Source organism: Myripristis murdjan, chromosome 16 (assembly GCF_902150065.1).
Source record: "Myripristis murdjan chromosome 16, fMyrMur1.1, whole genome shotgun sequence".
Classification (NCBI taxonomy): Eukaryota; Metazoa; Chordata; class Actinopteri; order Holocentriformes; family Holocentridae; genus Myripristis; species Myripristis murdjan.
The window spans coordinates 21,171,976-21,190,158 of record NC_043995.1 but is presented as its reverse complement, the minus strand read 5'-3'; the positions used below and the strand labels follow the sequence as shown (position 1 = coordinate 21,190,158).

Sequence of the window (18,183 nt, the reverse complement as noted above, 5' to 3'; positions counted from 1 at the left end):
AGCAGTGCCGGTAAATTTAACCTGGTAAATGGGAAGACGATAACAATTGGATACCTTTGTGACTCCTTCATGTTGCGCAGCTGCTCCAGCAAGTCTTGTTAAAAACACTCACTGTACAGAACACCCGAAAACATACACACTGGCACATGCATACATAGGGACTCACTCAGCGTGTGAAAATAAAACTATACAAAGGGAAATGGTGCGTTGTATTTCTCACACAAAACACTTCTCTCACATCCTCTTTCTGTTCAATCACAAGCAAAACAGTTGAACAAATCAGTATTCAACCGATTCCTGGTGCCACACATGCACGCCATTTTATATAAGCTTCAAATCTGTTTCTCTCATTTATTTATCCTTGAAACAGCACTAAAGTGTGAACAGCAGTAGAAGCAGAAATAATACAATTCATCTGGTTGAACCACAGAGAGGAGACTATGGCCAGGACTACATTTAGACAATAGTACTGGATAATAGAGTAGTGTTGGTAATGGAGTTTCCATGTCAATGATATGAAGGGTTGTTTTCCAGCTGTATGCTAATATAAGTGGTACTGTAGTGCTGTATGAGCTAACGGTCATGGTTAATGTAAATAAAGCATCAATGTTATATGTGCGCAAGAAAAACCCATGAAGTAAAAATGAGGTATATGTCCATGTTAATTTATCGCTCTATCCCCCACCCCAAAAAAAAACATGTAAAAGATGAGCAAATATGTAATAAAGGAATATAGTTAAACATTTTATCCATTTCTGATTTAACTTTTTTCATACATATACATATACATTTTTGCTTTGCTCTTCCTTTGTAAGTGCAAATGTTTACAAGCTCAAAAATAGGCTTAGTTATTATATACATCAAGCACCGTTGGTGAAATAGCTTCGGCAGCACTATTTAGTCATTGATTTTTTTTTTTTTTCAGCAATTCTCGGTTAATTCATAAACTGTTTATGTTCATTTAGTTTTGGCACTCAGTGGCTAACTGAATTATTTCATGACCATCTTCTCTGTTTTATTTATTTTTTTTATGTTTTCATCTTTACTGTAATCTTTGACTCTGCTCAGACAGTGCCTGGTACCTCTGTTCTCTCTAAGCATTATTGCTAAAAATACAACTAACTGACACAGCTCCTACTGTACATATGACACTTGAGTGTCAACGCCCTGCATCATTTCTTTCCGTTTCTCTGTGTCAGTGACATTGAGACACAGAGAGCAGAGCAAGGCCCCGGGACTGACTCAGATCAGCTTCAAGAGAGTATTTACACTATTCTCACAGCATGAAGGCCAGACAGAGACTTTGACTGCATTCCAAATTAAAAATAATCATGCTGCCCTCTGACCTTGTCTAGTTGTAATACCTCACCAAAGCCTGTCATCTGGTACTTAAGTGCCATTAAAGGAAAACACCACCCTCAGATACTTTCACACTGCTGTGCATCAGCAGGCTGTGTTCAGCAGATTCCAGAAGTAATGCTGTGATGAAATGTTGTACTTTACCTTTTTGTTGTGCCCACATTTCCCCAACCTGCCTCATGTACTCCTGCTTCAGTTAGTGACTACCTCAAGTATATCTACAATTAAACTAACTCTTAAAAAATACTCACTTCTCCACCTAAGTAACTTGAAAAGCAAACAGGTAAAAGAACAACAGCATTTTTGTGATCTTAGTGAAGAGGAAGAACAATTTACCATCACCTTTTCAACATCTGAGGAAATATTTTCTCAGATATCAAATAAGAAAATCTTGAAAAAAAGTGGTATTTCTGTCTCTTCAACTATAGATTTCTGCTCGTGCGATTGTTGGATGTTGGTACTGAATGAGTTCAGAAAGAAGTCTCTGCTCTTTGAAAATTAAATTTCTATTAAAGTCTGTTGTAGGTGTGGATGAACTATCCCTAAATGATGAGATATTCTGTTCAGTGATCTGTGATCAAAAAGGGTGGACTTTTCCATTAACTTGTACTTGGTTCCAGGTAAAATTAAACAGGATCACAGTATACCGTGACCGTGAGAGACCAAAAATGATTTTTTTTTCTTTTTGATGTTATACCTAATAAGATCAGCAGTAGCACAAGGGACTTCCAAATGATGCACAGCTATTACAGAAGAGCTGTTCCCATCATTGCGTTTCTTAGTATTTTTGGTTATTTCTGTAACTTTCTTTTTTCATATTCTGCCTATTGAAGCACTGATGTAATTTTTTCTGTAATTACGGCTTAAGATTTGCTTTTCCCTAGTTTGACTTGTTATGATACAGATACAAAGTGAGCTCTGTATCTGTAGATAAGGCAATAAAAATACCATCTGAATCATGACATCCTGTTAAAAGACTCAGATGTTCCAACAAATGACTTCCAGTCAAACAATACATTTCTTGCTGTAGCTACCTCAGGACAAACACTGCATCATCAAGCAAAGCACTATTAAATTCCAGATATGCTGCTTCCTACTTTTTTGTTCATCCGTCGGTAGAGCGTTAATTCCCGTAAATTATGGGATTGGGAATTTGACTGGAGCGGCCTCTGTGAAGCTCCACAGGTCTAATGGTACCTGCTACTCACAGGGTAACAAGTGACTGCTAGGGTGTGTTGAGTGAATAATATTATGTCATGTTATGCTTTCCTGTAGCCTACAGCAATGTATTGTCCCACTCCATCACAAGGGACTTACAGTCAATTCAGGATCATCAACCTTCCATACCTTTTTCACATCGATATAATCCATAACACCAGCACACTTTCTAAAGACAACAGAATTCAACTGTAAGATTACCTGTTCCCCAGTAAGGGCAGTGACACTTTCATGGATTAGTAATAACAATAATAATCCAGGTCTGCTACACAATTGCAACTTCTATGTTCAAATGGAGCCTAAGCTGATTCCCACGGACAGCAGAAAGAAAAGATATGGGTTAGTGAAACTAGAGGTTAATGTAAACACTGATGTTGCCACATTTAGGTGTATTGCATTGGTGTGGTGGTGTAGCTGGATGCAATGGAGGTCACATGACCGCAGTTTCCGTCGCTGCCGGGCTTAGAATGGGTCAAGATCTGGCCGCACTCGAGGAAGGAGGAGGAGGGGGAGGAGGAGGAGAGGTTGAAGATTTGTCACTCTCTCTTTGATCACTCTCCTCACCAGATACAGGCGCAGCAGAGTTACTGCCGCTGTAAGAGAGAAGCCAAAATAGGACATGGACAACATGATTAACAGGTGCAAAAGTAACGGATACTGCATGTTGTTCCTTTTAATTGTGTGGTTATGTTGGTGGTGGTGGTGGTGTGTGTGTGTCTGTGTGTGTGTGTGTGTGCATGTATTTGTACCTGTCTCCACTCTGTGTGATGAGTCGCCTGCAGGTCTCCATCTGAACGTCCAGGCCTCTCTTCATTGAGCACATCTCCATGTACTCATGCAGGTGCCGGTTCATGTCACTTTTAGCTGTGGCCAACTCCAGCTGGAGGCAGAAACACACAATTAGAGACACAAAGACACACACATACACTCAGTGGTCACTTTATTATGTCAACCTGTACAATCTGATACCATCCAATACAACTGCCCTGCCATAAAGTTGACTTTTATGATGCCTATAATGCTCAGGTTTTCTTTTTGTCACAGTAACAGAGGTGTTCATTCAATTCTGTTTGGCAATGAGCTCATAGTTAGTGGTGCTGCTGTACTGGACTGCATTTTACTGAGAGGTGTTTCTAATTTTCTGTCCCCCTCATGTATATAAATTGGGAGGACAAAAAATTAGAAACACCTCTCAATATGATGTAGTCCACTTCCAGTGGAAGACTGCTACAAACTACAACCTCAATGATAAACATAGAATTAAACTGACACATTTTCCACAATGTCAACAAAAACTGAACATTATGAACTTTCTCCAAAGGTAGAATTTATGGCAGAGCTGTTATACTGAACTGCAATAGATTGTACAGGTGGACCTGATAAAGTGGCCACCGGGTGTATGTGCATGTAAACACAAGCACACACAGCCAATCACAAGCAAGTTTTGTATGTGTTTGTTTTTGTGTGTGTGCAGACGTCAGTTTGTACACACACCTCACACACAGTGCATGTAACTCTCACCTCAATCTGGTCAATTGTCTCTTGGTATTCCTTCTCCCGGGATTTGAACAGACATTCGGTGTCGTTAATCACCTTTTCCAAACAGTCCTCCTGCTGGAGAAAGAGAGAGAAAATTTGAATGCATTATATTATGCTGATTTATAACTTAGGGGAAATATATTAGCTTTATTAGATAGCCCTCTGAGGAGCAAAACAAAATGCAATAACACTTACAGTAGCAGTATACAGAACATGTGCTTGTGTGCTAAGCACTCCATAATCAGACACCAAGTAAGCACAATTATACTACTGTTAAAACAGAGCTGGCTTTGTTCTACCATCTAATCGAATTACACCGACTAATGCTATTGCTCTCTTTGAGGGGACAGCAGATGGTTCAAATACCACACAGTCGCTCACTGAAAACAAATACCGACATGCATTTCTTGGAAACAAACATACTGTATACAATAATGGATCGAGGCCAAAACCCACTAACAACTGTTAAGCCCCAGTCATGCTAGGATGTCCAAAAAATGTCCTTATGTTTCTAACATACTGAGAAGCAGAAGTGTTCACCCTGACAGGCTTCCACTGTGACCGAAAGTACAGTGGACATAGTTTGGATGTAATCCAGGCACTAATTGCATATAAGTAATGAAAAAAAGAGCTGCAAAAAACAAAAACAAAACAAAACATATGACTGAAATCAATATTAGAAGTATTTGTGAGGTATGAGGCATGTATAACTTGACAATGGTGGCCAACTAATATGGGTTTTCAATGGCTAATGCCGATATTTAGCAGAGCAGGGCAGCTGATTTATATATATCAATATATAATTCTGATATAATGTTGCTGTTTTTGATGGTTTTTTGCATCTAATAAAATACAACAATTTAATAATGAAAACAAATAAGACACAAAATCACTGAACTTAAATGAACATGTATTTAACACCAATGTTACTGTCTGCTTTGTCTCCATTTGCTTCAGTAGATCTGCGCTCTGCATCTGCATTGCACTTGCTCATGTCCACAGGTATTCATAAAAAACTAAACTTTGTAAAAAAAAAAAAAAAAAAAAAAAAAAACTTGTAAATGAAAAATACCAGGTTCATGAACACAGATATCAGCCGATGCCAGTTATCTCAAAATGTCAGATATCAGCCCAACTGATCAGACAACCAATTCATTGGATCTAGCTCCACTTGACGAACAACGGTATGGTCTCACAAAGTCCAGTCTTTGAGATCAGAACCTAAAAATCGCATTAAAATACCAAACATGGCCTCAGCCTACCTCTCCTGGCTGGTGGGTGGGGTCAGGAGGTAGAGTGCATCCTGGGAAATCCTCCCAGAGAAGCAGCGTCTCCTCAGTCTCCTCCCAGGCCAGACTGTCACAGTCATCCTCAAACTCACATTCCCGCCTGCAATAAACATTCATGTGGACGAACACATACACACACAAACACACACACAAACAATTAGTACAAGTGCAGGACTGATTCATGCCTATCATTCACATATCAATGAAGTCAGACCACTCACAGTTGGCTCAGCATCCTCTGCATCTCCTCATTGATCTGACTGGCCGCTGAGCTGCAGTGCTCCTCCTCTTTGGGCCCAGCTGCATCGCTCTCAGAGGTGCTGACGGGCTCATCGCACTCACTCCCATTAAAAGACAAAGAACTTTGTTTCCGGCGACAGTTTAAGGACTGCTGGGTGTTTGGAACCTGAACCGGGAGTTTAAAGATCAGATCAGCAGCATGGATTCACAGATTAAATTTTCAGTGTATCTGCCAGATGTTTCACTTGATCTCGAGTACCACCTGGAAAGACAGTCAAACACAAAGAGAACATCATCAGCAGTGGCCCATACCTGGTACATCTGGATGACGTCTTCACAGTTCCTCTGCTGAGCCACGTCACAGAGGCGAGCGGTGATGTCGATCCTGCGGCAGATGTCCATGTCCACCTTCATGGCTTTCTCCTGTATCTTACTGTCCAACTCTGATAAGTTCTGCTGAGAGGATGGGAGCAGGTCAGAGACGGGGAAGGGAGAATGAAAACTTACAAGTGAGAAGAGTGCCTGTTTCTGTTCTAATGATTACTGTATTAAAGTATTATGACACTATTTATCGAATGGCATGGATGGCCCCAGTGGGAAACATAAGCCAAACGACAGCAGCCATGACCTACCCACTGAGATGCAGAGGGCCAGCTGATTATTGACAGCATACATAGCTAGGAGGATGTATGGCTAATATGTCACTGTGTGGGTTTTATTGTGCTCACATTGCTCATGAGGCCTTTGAAGAGAACCAGCTCTGCCTTCAACTGCTGAACTCTGACAGCAAGCTCATCCTGACAGCCTTCACTCTCCTGCAAATCCTGCAGACATGAATGAAGCCACGAAGAACACACATTAGGGCTGGGCAATTATGGCAGAAATCAAAATCACGATTAATTGAACATTATACCTCGATTACGATTAATGAACAATTATTACCGATTATTATAGCTTGAATCTTTTGCAAACAAAACAGCAATGTAAAACTACAAAAAGCTGCATCTCTTCTAAACAAATATTATTTCAGGTAATATTATTGCTATATTATTATTAGGAGTAGTATATATATGCACTAATAATAATATAGCGCGCCTGCATAGTAAGCAGGCTATATTAATTTCTCAGAATTTTGCTCCCTAATGATTATTATTATCATTATTATTATTAGTAGTAGTAGTAGTAGTCGTAGTAGTAGTAGTACAATAGTTAATCATCAGTATCTAGGCTATATATTATTATCATATCTATATTATTCTTATTCTTATTCACTGCCCAGAATCACGGAGCGACGGACGTATGACGTCATGACGTCAGTTAGCTTCTGTTGTTCTTAGCAGCCGAGCTGTGTGCTGGTTGTGGGGTAAACAATGCGGTGAGGCTCTTTTGGCGTTTCTCTTTTTAGTCCGTGCTGCTTAAACTGCTGGAAGTTTGCAGTGTACAGCTTGAGTGAGGAGAAACGGACCGTGTTTACGATGACAACAGGAGCATTTTGTGATGTGACGTATTGTGGTGTGGTAACCGGAATAACCGACATGGGCAGGATTATGTCGGTTAAGGGCCCTAAATGTTGGTTTCGACTATTTTTTGATTAATTGCCCAGCGCTAACACACATGCACATGTGAGAGTCGCAATCAAATGGAAGAACAAACACAAGCATGCATGCAGATGTGCGCACATATACACACATACTTATTATGTCACAGCTGTCTTTCCTGGAAACAACAGACCACACTGTGCCAATAAAGGTCATTACATCAATGCAGCCACACTAAGTGAGCGCTCCACTTCCTTCAAAATAGAGACTTTCTTGACAGAGCACATCAAAACATTGTAAATCCTGAACCCTCCTTTTGGGAGCTCTGGATTTGTTTGATGATATAGTGATTCTCTTGCATAGACTGTCTCTTTTCTAATTTATTTATAAGCAGTACAAATTTGGTGAGGCCTTTTTAAATTTCAAGAGGCGCTTTGCTTCATGTGGTCTCCTGCTGCTGTGATGCTACTTGCAAAACTGGGTCAGGTACAGATTCCCGACAGTGTTAAGCATGCACGCAATCACTCAAAAGCCTGCACATGCGCACGCACACTCACACACACACACACACACACACACACACACACACACACACACACACACAGGAAATCAGCTAACTTTGGGCTCATTACAGAGGCTACATCTGGAAACTCTAAAATGGCAGGTGTGCGTGCAGGTGACGGATTCTGATATAAAAAGGATGCATATATATTCCATTAAAATAGTTTGTTTTCTATTCACTGTCAACAAGAACGGCCACAAGCTGTTACGTTATCGGTGAAACCAATGCAACACTTTCGCATGAGCTGACATTTGACCCAGTAGCGACATGACATATGCAAAGTGTGAGGGCAGCTTGCTGCTTGGCAGTGTAATGCTTCCCGCTTTTATCATTATCATAAAAAACAACACAGACATTTAAAGACTACCGCTGTGGTAAGTGCTCTAGGAACGGCCTTTGGTCACATTCAAACTCAAGATCAGATCTCATCTCAGAGCTCATCACTCAGATCAGGCTCATAGCACAGTTATATCTAGCCCATGAGGTGACGTGAGGTCATGTCATTTTCCATTTTTTTTTGGGTTAGATATCCTTGTTTTGTTTCATATGAAAGAAGAAGAAGATTTGAAGAAGAATATTTAATGTAAAGTTAATACTTGTGTATGGATCACTATTTTTACAGACATATTTTGATAAAAATAAATAAATAAATAAATAATGACCACTTTGGGTCAAATGTATTCAATAAATGTGGGCCCTGTCTGGCCCTCAAACTGATTGTGATTTTTCAATATGGCCCTTTTAGTGATTGAGTTTGACTTAGTTTGACTTTGCCTCGGGTTAAACTTCACACCCAAGAACTGGGTTTGGCTATTTTAAATGACTCAGGCTGCTGTCATAGCTGTCAACATTGAGGTGAGGAGTCAAGCCTGCAGATATATACTGCACTGCTGGCCTGCAGCCCTTTCTCTGTGCAGCTCAGTGAAGAACCATAGCGCGCACACACACACACACACACACACACACACACACACACACACACACACAGAAACCACCTCAACCATGCATATGTATGTTACCTCCTGAAGGTCCACAATCTTCTGCTGGAGATCCACCCTCATAGTGTATTCCTCCTCCCATCTGCAAGTAATGAAGGTGAACAAGTAACAGTGAACATTTTTTTAGTTAATGATATCCTACAGTAAACATCAACAGAAAGATAAATAGATAGATATTAGCTAATTTACATTTATATGAGTAAGTATGAGAATGAGTATGAGTGAGTGAGAATGAGTGAGAGTAATCTGCTGACTGATTCGCTGACTGATGAACAGATTTCTTGATGGATTGTGTTTATTAAGCCTCTCACATGATTGGCCAATGAATCTCAACTTTAATCTATTTAAAAGCCTATGCAGTCGGCATGTTAGTACTACATCATAGCAAGTTCTGTGATTTAACACAACACACGCGCCCCAGGGGAGATGCACTCACTGCAGAGACTGTAGCCTCTTATATAACTGCTGTTTGAAATGCAGAATGCTGCGGCACAGCAAGACCTTTAGGAAAACCGAATCTGAAACAAATGAAGTAACATAACAGGACTTTGTTGTCATAGAGAATGACCAGTAAGGTGAGAACGAGGAGAAAGATGATAAGTGCTCCTTCTGCAAGCCAACCCCTGTCCAGCAGTGTATGCTGCATTGCAGATACTGTGTGGAGTGTGGAGAGGGATGCGCAATGGGAAAGAACCCGGCAGACAGAGCGAGAGAGGGAGATGAAGTGTGTGTGTTGGTGTGTGACAGTGTGTATGTGTAGGAGAGACAGAAAGAGAGAGAGTGGGGAAGGTAGAGTGGGGTAAAATGTGAAGAGAGGAGGCAAAGCTGACAGTGGAGGGATAGAAAGACAGAGGCCGATAGCAGGGAGGAAGGAGTGAGAGGACGGGACTGGGCCGGTCAAGAGAGGGAGGGGACAGAGGCGGGATAAAAGGGCGATGGGGCGAAGAGAAAAAAAGTAGTCCTTGACCACAAGAACAAAAGTCGGATGGGTAGAAGAGCTGGAGCATGGCTATAAAATTAAAATCCAGAAAGGATGTCAAATGTACCGCAAGCTTTGTGATAAAGTACCACATAGGTGTGTCTTATTGCTCTAATGCAGTTACATTTCTCAAACAAACATGAAAATGACTCTGGGGCAGCAACAGGCACGCCATTATCATGCTGGGTAGAGCGATAAATCTTCCACCACGCAGGTGATCAGATTAACACTGGCGGGAGTAACACTGACCTAATTCAGGTGGACATTTGAAGAACGTGTATAATACAATAAAAAGTGGCGTTCAAAATGAGATACGGGTCTGAGAATTTCCACCCTTGTTGCTCAGTGAGTAAATAAACACTAGTTTGAGCTCATAAATCAATAATAAGGGAGAAATGGCAGCTGTAACATATGTGTGTGTGTGTGTGTGTTTGGGAGGGGGGGGTATTGGAGCTAGATTATAAACAGTCTGGCAGAGAGGAAAGAGGCAGTGTGTAAATCAGCTGTTTCCTAGGTCATATACAATCATAGCATATGTCTGATACGACACTCACTCTCAGCACTTATGTTTTCCTCTCCCCCTTGTTCACAAAGAGCCTACTGTCCTGTGTCAGGAGCTCCAACTCCTGAATGGATGCATGACCGCTCAGATGGACTTAACATGAAGGAATTCAGCGATGGTCACTGAGTGTCCCAGGCCAGAGGCCAAGTGCTTTCACACCAATCCCCATGACAGAATTTTATATTACATAATATTAAATAGGTCCTTCTGTATGTTCTGCAAAACCCCCACACAAGTAACAACAAATGGTCTATTTTCATTCACAGCTTTCTGCAAAAAAAAGTCCTAGAAGCCAAAACATGAGTCAGTAAAAACTAATGGGGAACTTCATGAGATATGAGGGGAATAGTTGAGGCAAGGGCTGGTCTTTATATAGCCCTTGATTCAGATTTGTTCTCCTTTATATTTAGCAGTTCAAGTGTTAATATTTGCAAGCCTATATTTCAAGCTGCACCATCTGCCACTGTGGTCAGACATGAAGTGGCAGGGTCAGGCCTGGGTTGATGGATGGAGAAGGGAGAGGCTAGTTGTGCTGACTCTGCTTCTGCTGGAGACAGCTGGTTTCACACACCACCCTGCTTTAATGCTTTGGTCACTCCCCCAAAGCAGAGAATAATAAACCCAATTTAGCTCAGTAAAAAACAGGCCAATTCGATTCGCATTTCTAAGCTGTGCCCAAACTTCATACTTTTCTTAACGTGGCCTATAACTGCTGAAAACAGGGCATCAGTTTATTTACCTGCGTTTATACTCGTCTCGCTCCCTCTTCACTTTAGCCAGGACATTATACAAGGCTCTGATCTCTGGGGTGATGGTGTCAATCTGGACCCCAACTCCATCCGGGTGCATCCAGGACACACCGGGGCTGGTCAGGCGCTCCACGCTCGGGCCGAATTTGCGGGTGTGGTTGTAGGACCAGATGGTACCGGGCAGGAACCGTGGAGGAGGGTTAGTGGAGCTCCCAGGGACAGTGGTGCTGGACACTGTTTTAGAGCCAGGGGTACCGGCAGGAGAGTCCACAACTGGAGTGGACTGACTGATGGTGATGGTCGGGTTAGAGTTGATGTTGGGTTGAGCCGAGTTGGGATTTTCAGCTTTGTTGCAGGGCGCATGGGAGAGTGTTGTTGTCAGAGGTGGTGTGAACAGTGCTGTGGGCCTCCTGGCAGAGTTGTTGGTGTTGTGAAACGGGAGGGAGCCGGGCCTGAGAGGGATTGTCCCGACGAATCCAGTCTGCACACCCGTTTCTTGGGTATGCGCGTTGCCCTCACAGCATCCACCCTGGCAACCTTTGTTGGCATCCAACGCCTGTTGCAGCTGTTTTTCTAAAATCTTATTTCTTCGCTCCAATTCATGCACTTTGGCCAGGAAGCATCGGAACCTCAGATTCAAGGTTTTGAGGACACTGATGTTAGATCCTAGGTCATTTCTGAGGGCCATCGCCGCAGGAGGTGGCGGCACAGTGCGGTGGTGGTGGTGATTATGGATGTAAGCTGAGGTTTGTGAGGGTGCGGTGAAGTCAGGCCCAGGCAGATCAGGCTCCGATCCAGGCTGGTCACCCAGCAGAAAGGACCCCGGGTCCGATCCACCTAAAACGGTGTCGGGAAGGAGGCCTGACGGGGAGTCCGGATGGCTGGGTGGCTGGCTCTGCTGCTGATGCTGTTGGAGAAGCGCGTTGGCCCCCAACAAAGGATTCATGCTATGGTATGGAAAACTAAAACGCTGCAGATCTGGCATGAACACGGACGGGATTTGTCTTGCTATGGTTGAATACACCGGTTGCCTAAATAATTTGGTTAAAACGCTACCAGAAAAACGTATAAAGCGCAAAAGAGCCGTGTTTACCTCTTTGTGTCACCGTGTCTAATTAAGAATCTTATCCTCAAAGCTGGGAGGTCTTAGCGTCGGCTGATGGATCAGCGCTCCCTTCGCATTAGCGGTCCGCAACACAACAGCGAAATGCCACTCCAAACGGGCTGCGTAAGCCAAAACAAGGGCGACAACACTGGATCTAAGCTTTGGCGAAGTGTTACGCAAAATTAATTCATTTAAATGAGGAAAAGCCCATGCAGAGCACCGGTGAATAAAATAAATCCAGTGTCGATGCCAGAGAAGGGCTCCTTATCTGGCGTCAAGATGAGACCGCAAGCAGAAGCAAGTGCTAAGGGATTTGAAGAGCGCAACTACCGTAAATACGCAACTAGACGAGAGCTGTCGCGTTAACTATTTAATCTCTGTTATCCAGACTATAACTGTCACATACTGTTTCATTGGCCTGTTGTTATTGTGTTGAACAAACATTAATGCAGGCATATTTAAGAAATGAGCCGAGCCAAGCCAACCGTTTCAAATAAAAATATTTTCTCATATATGAATCAATGTTTTATTAAATAGTTCTGAACCACAATCAAACACTGGGCGAGTGGCTTTTGCCCTCAATACATTAAATTTATCCATGGACAACAGCCACAACTTGAAAACTCCATCATTCCAAAAAAAAAAAAAAAAAAAAAAAAAAAAAAAAGAAAGAAAGAAAGAAAGAAAGAAAGAAGAAGACATACAGTGTGTGTAGAAACAAGCCCAGTCATCAGTGTGTGTTTTAGGTATTTATTGTAGTCTGGTGCACTATTATCTCTAATGATGAACTGTTCAAAAAGTGTATACATAGATCTCTTTCACCTAGTCCCTCACAACGAAATTAAATTAAATTAAATCATCTGTCTGTCTGTCTGTCTGTCTGTCTGTCTGTCTGTCTGCCTGCCTGCCTGCCTGCCTGCCTGCCTGCCTGCCTGCCTGCCTGCCTGCCTGCTTGTCTGTCTGTCTGTCTAGTAGATGGAGCCTCCCAGCTCTTTCCCTGTATCTACCTGGGTGTCCAAGGAGCCAGAGTCTAGTGCATTACGCTGCACTGAGATGTCGTCTGTCCAGGAGCCTCTGCTTCCTTTTTTACTCCTCCCTCTATTCTTCCTTTTCTTCCTTCGCTCCAACTCAGACAAGGCCTTGGGTCTGCTCCTCCTCCTCAAGCTGTAGGAGAGGCTGATGCTTCCTTTTTGTATAAAGGAGAGACAGGCAAAAAGGGGGGAAAGAAGAGAGCCGAACATGTGAGAGGTAGCTGTTGTGATGAACCTGACATTGGTTGTGATCAAATAATATTTTTTTCATGTCGGTATTTGGCTATAAAGGGGCATTTCTCATGAAATAAAAGTGAGTTATTCTGTGCGTTTTTAAATAGAACATTTTGCATGAGATTCTCAAAATTGGCCATGATGTTTTTTCTTATTAGAAAAAAAACAAAAAACAAACTTGAAATCTTTTCCCTGTCAGATTCAACAGTGCCTACAGGTGAAGTTCTATGAATGCTCCTTACTTTCACAGTGGCTTCCCTCTCTCCCGCGGACTCTCCTCCTCTCTGCCTTCTCACGACCAAACAAAACTTCATAGACATCATCCCTGAACTCCCTGTTCATGATCTGGTAGATGAAAGGGTTAATCATGCAGTGTGACTTGGCGAACATGGCAGGGATCAGGGTGAAGATGGGTGGCAGACAGGAGACAGGCTGGGAACTTGATGGCACTGGCTCCCTCTCCTGGTCCAGCGAGGAGCTGAGACGGGCAAAAGCCTCATTTGGGCCTGAGGTGGAGGAGGGGGGCACATTAGCAACATCCCTCCACTTTTCAGCACTAAAACAGAGGTTTCCATAATATTGTGCAGTCCAGTTGAGCAGTGAGGGGAAATCAAGCATCTTTGGAGTGGTAGGAGAACCTAAGGATGAACCAGTCGTCTCATCCACCACAGTTTGTGAGGTGTTCTCTGCTTCTAGCTCGTCTCTGGGAATGAGGGCGGAGTAGAGGGACACGGTGGCATAGGGAGTCCAGGCCAGAAGAAAGGTGCTGCACACAACAGCAGCTATCTGGAACAGACACACAATTTATTCTTTCTGCAAGATCTGTATTATTCGTTTTAATGTAGAATGTACAGCACATTTCATAACAAATATTCTTTATTGGCTGTACCTTTGTGAGTCTGAGATCTTTACTGGTGTGACTAACAAAGGTGGAAGATATAGATGCCAGGGTGCGATTAGATCTATAGACCTGTAAGGGCACAGAAGCAACAAGGATCCACAATCATTTTATTACATGAATGTTAGGGTGACATATCCAAATCCTCATATGCATTATTTCATTACTGCTTAAATATTAAAACACATTAGAGCCAAAGAGACACAGCTCTCCTGATTCCGGTATCCTCCACTTAGAGTGATGAAGCAGTAATTGGCCTTACCGTCAGCAGGATGGCCAAATATGATGTGATGATAGTGAGTGTGGGGAATCCAAAGCATAACATCAGGATCAGGATGATGTAGACTCTGTCATTTAGAAATGACCTCATTCTCCACCTTAACAATGCATTTGTATACAAGCATGTAAGCAATTACCAGTCTGCTTATACCATTAAAAATGAGTTAAAAAAAAAAAAAAATTACCAGTGGTGGACCTAGAATGTTTACATGGGGTGGCAAAGAGGTGGCACTGAGTGTTGGTAGGGTGGATTACATTGGTGGTAGGTAGGCCGTGGGTCAGGCAGCTTAAATGTAAATGAGTTAGACTGGAGGTGCAATTATAATAGCTACAGCTCCTCACAAGAAATCTATCATCTATCATGTATCAAAATAAATATAACTTATTAGTTATATATAATTTATTAGTTTACCATATATAATAGATTTGGTGCATTTAATGGGTTACTAGAGTCCAGCAGACTACCTCTTTGCCAACTGTTTCATGTACTTTTGGCCCAGAGTTTCTTATGCTGATATATTAAGTTACAGCTGTGTCAGTGGTGTGTTTTCCTGCATTCCTAAAGCAATTTTTATCATTGGAATGCTTCATTAGAATGGAACACAGAGCACACATGAACTGGTACACTGTATCATTAGAACGGAACACAGAGTGGACATGAACTGATACACTGTATCATTAGAACGGAACACGGAACAGAAGTGAACTGATACACTGTATCATTAGAACGGAACACAGGGCAGATGTGAACTGATACATATGGTGTCAGAATCAAAATGCCTTTTGTTTTATTTGGAAGGCAAGATTGCTTGTGCTGCCAGGAGCTGCCAAGCAGATTAATATCAAACATGTTTGAGAAGCAAATCAGTGTGCTGCATTGTTCTGCTTACTGTTCACTATAGTTAAACCAGCTGCTGGCACAAAATCCTTCACAAAAGTAGGTTTTGAAAATGGGAATGCACCACATAGTTGCATCCTTCTTGGAACTGCCCACAGTTTTCCACTCACCATGCTGTGTCACTTGAACATCAGAGTTTGATTCACTTGAATTCAATCAGAATTTTAGTCTTTAAAAATTTCCAACAACTTTTTTTCATTAGATTGCAGAAAACTGGGATGAGAAGGCTTTTTTTTTTTTAGGGTAGTAGCTACCACCCTTTAGATCCACCACTGGAAAACACATGCACAAATGCAGAAACACATCTGTAGACATTTTTGCATATGTGTATATATATGTAGAAGCAAAAACAAATCATTACCAGTTGATGGTACAACTAGTTCCATAGGGCTCTGGTCCATAGCTCCCAAAGCCAAAAGCTGGCAGGGAGGCCCAGAAGAAAGTGTAAACCCACAGAAGCCCTATGGACAGAGACACATGCCGCCTCCCGATCCACTGACCTAGAGAAACAGGAAGCCTGTAAACCACTTAATGAACCTGAACATGGAAAATATAGTGTGGTTGACTAAAGATATTCCAAAAAAGTGGCTCAAACTACCTTGTAAAAAATGATCGACTTGACAGTGCAATACAAAATGCTAACAAAATATCATACAAAACTAAGTCAAATGCCAGAAAGAATGTCTATCAATGCAATGTCTATCATTCAGTCAACTGCATGTCAGAAATTAGAGTCATTCCATCAAGCAGGATTTCTCAGATAGCCAGGTAAGTTCATAAATAGCACGGAATTTCTCTGAATCTTTATTAATATACAGCAATTTGTTTTGTTTCATTATGTTCACATTCAAAGCAATTAGTTTTATAAAATCAGATTCAAAAAAATTTTTAAAACTAAAACCAAATATTTTTCACAAAAATCCAGCTTCCTGGAAAACCCCTGACACTTCAACTCGTCCCAAACCAAACAATCCTGCTTGGGTTCTGTTTGCCTGCTTGTCTGTGTGTGTTTTGTGTGCTTGGGCCTGTGTGTGCCAGTGTAAGCAGAGTATCTCAGAACATCTTGCCGTATCTGAAGCAGCAGATCTTCAGGCAGCGGTCCATGGAGATGAGACAGGTGGTTAGGAGGGAGCCGATGCCAAACACAAAGCCCTGCATGCCATACCAGAGGCATCCCGTCTCCCCAAACACCCAGGCGTGACACAAGCTGACAGAGGGAGAGAAAGACTTAGACCCCTGCTTGATAAGCTGTCGCCTTCTGTCCCTGAAAATGGCTAACTTCAGTGGTCTGGATGATGTTTGTTTTATACTCAAAACTTCTCCACCTTCAGTATAGGCCCTGCAACATATTAGAAATGAGAGACTCCTCCTCTACCTGGAAATAATGGGAAATGGAGCTCCCAAGAGGCTGAAGCCGAAATCGCAGACAGCCAGGTTGATGGTCATAAGCTCTGGAGGTTTGAGTTTTTTCCTCTTCCTGCTGTAAACTAACAGCACCAAGCCGTTCCCCAGCAGCGACATGACACCTGGAGAGAGAGGGCATGAGACACAGAAACAGTTAATGTGTGTGAAAGACTGCATGCGGGGGGTGCATAGGGCTAAAAACATCTGAATGTAATGTAGATGTAACTGACAGAGAAAGACAAAGACAGATGGAAGTGGTTACCTCAGCATGAAACAGGCTTTAGCACAATAATTATTTGTTGATTCCTTTTATGAAATTATCACAGCAGGTGGCCTTTTAATCCTGGAAATAACAACTGTGTGTGAATTCCATGTGGGCTACCAGATGCTTAGGGGTGGGTCAATGCACAGTTATTCATCTGATCTTTTCTTGTCCATGCCACTAAAATCTCACCTGCAACTCTATTGTCTTCCTGCACACCCATGCTGGTTTCCAGTCTTCCAACCAGCCCAGATATAAGCCAATGCAGATGAATTGTCATGCCTGCCAGTGTGGTGCAGACACTTGTTTGTGCATGGCTGCTTTGATTGTGTTGTATAAACCAGACAGTGAAGGTTGTTTAGGATCCACAGGAGTGAATCAGACAAGCTCGTGAGAAGCCCCATGCTGTGAGGTAAATATAAAGTGTATTTTGTATCATCCAGTGCTGCGGTTTGGCACAGCTGACCACAGTGTTTTGCATCCTGCCAGCATGTGCTCTAATAGTCCTAAAAGCCCTGTAGGTGACTGTCTGATCTCATTTATTACACTGATCACAGATGCTGACATTCATAGACTTTAACAAAGCACAGCCCTTCATTAAAGTGTGGATGTGCATCCACACATGTATAAAGTAATCTAAAACACATCTTTGATGTGCCAATAGTTCTTGGTTTTAGCTAGCACTGCAGGGTTCTGATAATTAATAGTTTACTTTCAGTTTGTTATTATTAAACATATTTGATACATCTTGTGGCACAATTTAGAATATTTACATGTCTGTGTACTCGCTTTGTGAAAAAAGGTCAGGACATGACACAAAGTTGAGAGTGGGTGATGTTGCTCCACCGAGGTAATCCTGAGAATTACTTGAAGATATAAGCAGCCAGGAAGCATCTAAAACCAAGAAGATAATCTCACCTGTGATAATAAGAAAGGTAGCGAGGGCCAGGTCTGCACTGTGTGAGAGGTGGGAGCGGAACAGCGGGTGGATGGAAGAGGAGATAAGCCAGGAGCCCCATTGTGAGCCATCCATTCCCAT

General features: G+C 42.2%; 2 protein-coding genes across 3 annotated transcripts; both read right to left on the bottom strand.

Annotated features, from left to right (window-relative positions):
* Positions 1-908: 908 nt before the first annotated feature.
* On the bottom strand, positions 909-12,424 carry iffo1b (intermediate filament family orphan 1b). Of its 2 annotated transcripts, none has more exons than XM_030073016.1 (9): positions 11,024-12,424; positions 8,765-8,825; positions 6,374-6,469; positions 5,958-6,101; positions 5,627-5,811; positions 5,379-5,505; positions 4,099-4,191; positions 3,327-3,457; positions 909-3,170 (listed from the first exon to the last, which is right to left on the bottom strand). In XM_030073016.1, the coding sequence occupies exons 1-9, from the start codon at positions 12,016-12,018 to the stop codon at positions 3,050-3,052; spliced, it is 1,953 nt and encodes a 650-aa protein (XP_029928876.1). In that variant the 5' UTR covers positions 12,019-12,424; the 3' UTR covers positions 909-3,049. The 2 variants fall into 2 exon arrangements, with proteins under 2 accessions (XP_029928876.1, XP_029928878.1); XM_030073018.1 differs by having other exon boundaries at positions 5,958-6,098.
* Positions 12,425-12,856: 432 nt separating this feature from the next.
* Positions 12,857-18,183, bottom strand: opn9 (opsin 9). Its single transcript, XM_030072127.1, has 8 exons — positions 18,063-18,183; positions 16,854-17,004; positions 16,546-16,685; positions 15,840-15,978; positions 14,564-14,678; positions 14,293-14,373; positions 13,646-14,189; positions 12,857-13,324 (listed from the first exon to the last, which is right to left on the bottom strand). The coding sequence occupies exons 1-8, from the start codon at positions 18,181-18,183 to the stop codon at positions 13,107-13,109; spliced, it is 1,509 nt and encodes a 502-aa protein (XP_029927987.1). The 3' UTR covers positions 12,857-13,106.